This window comes from Colobus angolensis, unplaced genomic scaffold (assembly GCF_000951035.1).
Source record: "Colobus angolensis palliatus isolate OR3802 unplaced genomic scaffold, Cang.pa_1.0 Scaffold205, whole genome shotgun sequence".
NCBI lineage: Eukaryota > Metazoa > Chordata > Mammalia > Primates > Cercopithecidae > Colobus > Colobus angolensis.
The window spans coordinates 4,918,635-4,923,273 of NW_012115211.1; the positions used below are offsets into that span (position 1 = coordinate 4,918,635).

At 55.8% G+C, this 4,639-nt stretch overlaps 2 protein-coding genes across 2 annotated transcripts in view; one reads left to right on the forward strand and one right to left on the reverse strand.

Moving 5' to 3' along the window:
• Positions 1-2,132: 2,132 nt before the first annotated feature.
• LOC105511849 (N-cym protein-like) lies at positions 2,133-4,459 on the reverse strand. The gene is given in 4 exon segments (XM_011942067.1): positions 2,133-2,418; positions 2,421-2,575; positions 3,196-3,319; positions 4,368-4,459. Coding segments are annotated over 2 exon segments (330 nt in total). The 5' UTR covers positions 2,469-2,575; positions 3,196-3,319; positions 4,368-4,459; the 3' UTR covers positions 2,133-2,136.
• MYCN (v-myc avian myelocytomatosis viral oncogene neuroblastoma derived homolog) overlaps positions 2,668-4,639 on the forward strand; it is a 6,572-nt gene continuing 4,600 nt past the window's right edge. Inside the window, 2 exon segments of the mRNA XM_011942066.1 lie at positions 2,668-2,898; positions 2,901-2,966. Of these exon segments, the coding sequence (XP_011797456.1) occupies positions 2,811-2,898; positions 2,901-2,966 (154 nt within the window). The 5' untranslated portion in view covers positions 2,668-2,810.

Here is a 4,639-nt window from a genome sequence, read left to right on the forward strand (position 1 = left end):
AGGAGAATGGCCTAAACCTGGGAGGCGGAGCTTGCAGTGAGCTGAGATCCAGCCACTGCACTCCAGCTTGGGCGACAGAGCGAGACTCCGTCTCAAATAAATAAATAAATAAATAAATTTCCAACATGTTCTCTTGTCGGGGGACACATTGAAACTACGGCAGTACTGAACAAAACGTTGGCTTTGAAGCCATATGAAGACTTGTTTTGTGTGTATTCACATAGTTGAAGTATTTCAACATTTTTAAGAGAGATTTTCAGGCTTCTCTATAAGCAGACTAAGAATCAGTATTAGCATGTTTTCTCCATGTACAAAGTCTTTTATCTTTCTACTTACAAATGAAGGTAACCGATAAATATTTGTTGCATTTTATCATTCTGTTAACCTTCAGATTCAGACTTGTCAGTAATTACTGGCTTGCATTAAAAGCAGGAGATTAGAGACTGAGGTCCAGGAAGTATAAATGATTTGCTCAAAGGCATCTAGAGTAACCAGGTCTCCTGTCCCTCTGTCCCTCTCTTCTGCTACACCTTGTCCCTCAACAAAGGGTGAATGACCTACTGATGGTCATTCATCTGATGAGAAAGGACAAAGGCAGGGCTTTGACTCTGAGCAACTGAACCCATCCTGGCCTATTTTCACAGTCCTGCCATGGAAGATCTGGCTGCCTTAAAAGGACTCATTCAGTGATCTTGGTCTTGAACAATACCATGAGTACTTACTATATACAGGTACGCTGCTGTGCCCTGAGGGTCCCCTCTGGAGCAAAACTGAGCCAGGTCATCACAGGTTAGCGAGGGAGAGTGAGCCTGTCTTCTACAGTGTCACCGAAGTGAGCACTGAACAAATACTCCCAGGCATAGACCATTACAAACGGAGGTGAGTGCTGGGCAGGAAAGGACAGGATGCTAGGCGAGAATTCAGCAGGAGGGCTTGATGTCGATTAGGGGGCTAGGGAAAAGCAGAAGTGGGGCTGTAAAAGGCTTTTGCAAAGGTGAAGCCTTTTACATTTGTGAGGGAAATAACAATAATAAAGGTGCTTGGAAGGGCAGCTCATCCGCATTCATGGGCCTCTTCCTAGAACTCTGGGAATCTTTCTCCCTATAGCTCTGTAGGCATCCCGGGTCAGGGCTGGAAAGGCCTTCACAAATGCTAATCTGTGAGCATTTTATGGGTTGCCCCCTGACCCTCAGCATCCTCCTCCTTAACTAGATCCAATGGTGAGCTGGAGAGGTGGGGGCGATGGAGAATGGCATTTCCAGTTTGGAGAAAAAAGTGAGGGGGATGTGGGGAAGCCTTCCCACCCCAATCCCAGGGCCAGGTTTCCCTCCCTCCACACAAGCCTAAGGGATGTTTTTCAAGGCAAAATCCCACCTCACTGTGTATTTGGTTGTGAAGGGGGCTGTCCAGGAGACCAGGATTGTTCTTGGGGGAGAGTTTGGCGGGCAGGGGCAGTAATGTCTGATCCCCTGCAGACAAATGCACCTGTAAGAAAGCTAGACCAGCGTGAAGTAAAGCCAGGATTTGATGGTGGAGGGAAGGGAGGGGGCCAATGCTGCTGCTGGACAGAGAGGTGTTATTGTCCCCGGCAGAATATCATGTCGTGGTCATCATAATAATAATAGCTGACACAACTATTATGGGCTGAAGACTTATGAGAGCTTTCATAACTCTCAGGTAAGAGGCACTACGAACTCCATTTCACAATTGAGGAAACTGAGGCACAAAGAAACGAAGTAGTGACAGCAGCTTTCCTTTTTCCCTTCAACAATTCGGAATCAAGCTTTTTGAGCCGAGGCTGGGTCTCAGGAGGTGTGGACAGCAGTTCCATCTCTGGAAATCAGATTCGCCTGCCCATAATTGGGGAGAATGGTGGCTTTGAAAAGGTTAACTTGGGAGCCCTGAGGACCACTGCAGGGAACGTACGCCCATTCCCCCTCGGAAGCAGAGCCAGGCCGCCTCCCCTCCGCAGCGGTGAGGACTCGTGGACAGTGCCACGGGGATGGCGGGAGACTTGCGGAGTGGCCGCCCTCCAGGTCCGCGCCGAGGCCGGGCAGCTCCGCTTTCTGCTCAGTCTCCGCGAGGTGTCGCCTTCGGCCGAACAAACCACCGCGGCGCCACCCTCGTAGCTCGCACTTATTTATTTATTTTCAAACAAGGGGGGCGCCCCTCTCCTTTCAATTCGAAACTAGAAACATCCAGAGGTCTTGTTCCTAAGGGGGCGCGTCCTCTCCCTGCTATTTTGCACCTTCGGACTAGCCTTCTTTCGGAATTACACAGGAGTAACCTATCTGCAAGGCCTTGCTCAACGTCGGCCTCGCGCTCAGCTGCACAACACGCAGTCAAAGCGGGGGCTGGGTTAGAAGCATCGGTCTCCCCTCCCCAACACACACCCCCGGAGCCCTCCGTAATTTTTTTTTTTCTTTTAATGACAAGCAATTGGCAGGCCCGCAGGGTGGGTGCTGCATTGCACCGCTCGGCGCGCAGCTGGTTCTGAGTGCAGCCGGTGCAAGCCCGGGGGTCCAAAAGGGCGGGAGGAGCACACCCCGGGCTTCCCAGCTTTGCAGCCTTCTCTCTGCAAAGAAAAGCAAGTGGCTTTTGGCGCGAAAGCCTTGGCGCCTCCCCTGATTTTTATGGAAATCAGGAGGGCGGGGTAAAGCCGCTTTCCTCTCCTTTCTCCCTCCCCCTTGTCTGCGCCACAGCCCCCTTCTCTCCCCGCCCCCCGGGTGTGTCAGATTTTTCAGTTAATAATATCCCCCGAGCTTCAAAGCGCAGGCAGTGACAGTCATCTGTCTGGACGCGCTGGGTGGATGCGGGGGGCTCCTGGGAACTGTGTTGGAGCCGAGCAAGCGCTAGCCAGGCGCAAGCGCGCACAGACTGTAGCCACCCGAGGACACCCCCGCCCCCCGGCCCACCCGGAGACACCCGCGCAGAATCGCCTCCGGATCCCCTGCAGTCGGCGGGAGGTAAGGAGCAGGGCTTCCAAACCGCCCGGCGCCCAGGGAGCGACGAGCGCCGGGGGAAGGCAAGCCCTGGACGGGATTGCGACGTGCGCACCGGGCGCCCGAATATGCCCGGGGGACTGTTTCTGCTTCCGAAACAAAACCATCTCTGGGTTTTCCCAGCAAAGCCAGTTCCAGCCCCGAAGCCATCCTGGCTAGAGGAGACCCGCCCTAATCCTTTTGCAACCCTTACCGGGGGGAGTAATGGCTTCTGCGAAAAGAAATTCCCCCTGCTCTAGAAGATCTGTCTGTGTTTGAGCTGTCGGAGAGCCGGTGCGTCCCCACCCTAGGCTGGGGTTCTTCTCCAAAGGGTGCCCCTGGAGGAAGAAGACGGGAGGTTAGGCAGGGCGAGGCCACCGCGGTCGTAATCTGGGTCACGGCTGCTCCAGCTCGGAGGAGAGGCGGCTCTCCCGGTGACCCTCCTCGCGCGGGCGCCCCTGCACCATTCCCGAGAACAGGGGCTCAACCTCCCCCTCCCTGGAAGAGGACGTTGTTGGGGGTTTGGAAGAGCAGGAATGGGCTTAGAGAGGTTCCAGACAGCTATCGTTAGGAGTATCCCTGCAGCGGGTGAATGCCGAGGGCGTTTGCTCAAATTTGGGGAGGGGAAGGATTTGTGGATATGGGTGTCTGTTGTTGGTCTCTGTCTAGAGAAAGGCTTTTTCATTTGCAAAGTTTCCTAAATCCCCTACTATCATTTGCACTCCCGAGGCTGCATTTTTACTAAGGGGGTAGAAGGTACTCCAAATACCATACCCGGTAGCTGTGTCGGAAAGCCCAGCTCTCCTGAGCAGCCGGCCCCACACCGCTGCGAGTGGGGTTGTCTGCGTGCTCGTGAGAGCTAGAATTCTGCAGCCTGGAACAACCCCCTCCCCCAGGCAGTGCCTTGTGTGAATGAAATGGCAGTTTCCAAAGTTGCGGAGCCACGCCACCACCCCCTGCATCTGCATGCCCCCTCCCACCCCCTGTCGTAGACAGCTTGTACACAAAAGGAGGGAGGGAGGTAGGGAGCGAGAGGCACAACTTCCTCCACCTTCGGGAGCCGTGGGCAGAGTGGGGGGCTTCGAGGGAAGATTGGGGAACCGGGTTAGAGGGGGCGCCCATTGCCTATCCCCTCGGCCGGCTCCGTTTGCCCACCCTCTCTGGTGTGTCTGTCGGTTGCAGTGTTGGAGGTCGGCGCCGGCCCCCGCCTTCCGCGCCCCCCACGGGAAGGAAGCACCCCCGGTATTAAAACGAGCGGGGCGGAAAGAAGCGTTCAGTCGCCGGCCGGGAGGCGAGCCGATGCCGAGCTGCTCCGCGTCCACCATGCCGGGCATGATCTGCAAGAACCCAGACCTCGAATTTGACTCGCTGCAGCCCTGCTTCTACCCGGATGAAGATGACTTCTACTTCGGCGGCCCCGACTCGACCCCCCCGGGGGAGGACATCTGGAAGAAGTTTGAGCTGCTGCCCACGCCCCCGCTGTCGCCCAGCCGTGGCTTCGCGGAGCACAGCTCCGAGCCCCCGAGCTGGGTCACGGAGATGCTGCTCGAGAACGAGCTGTGGGGCAGCCCGGCCGAGGAGGACGCGTTCGGCCTGGGTGGACTGGGTGGCCTCACGCCCAACCCGGTCATCCTCCAGGACTGCATGTGGAGCGGCTT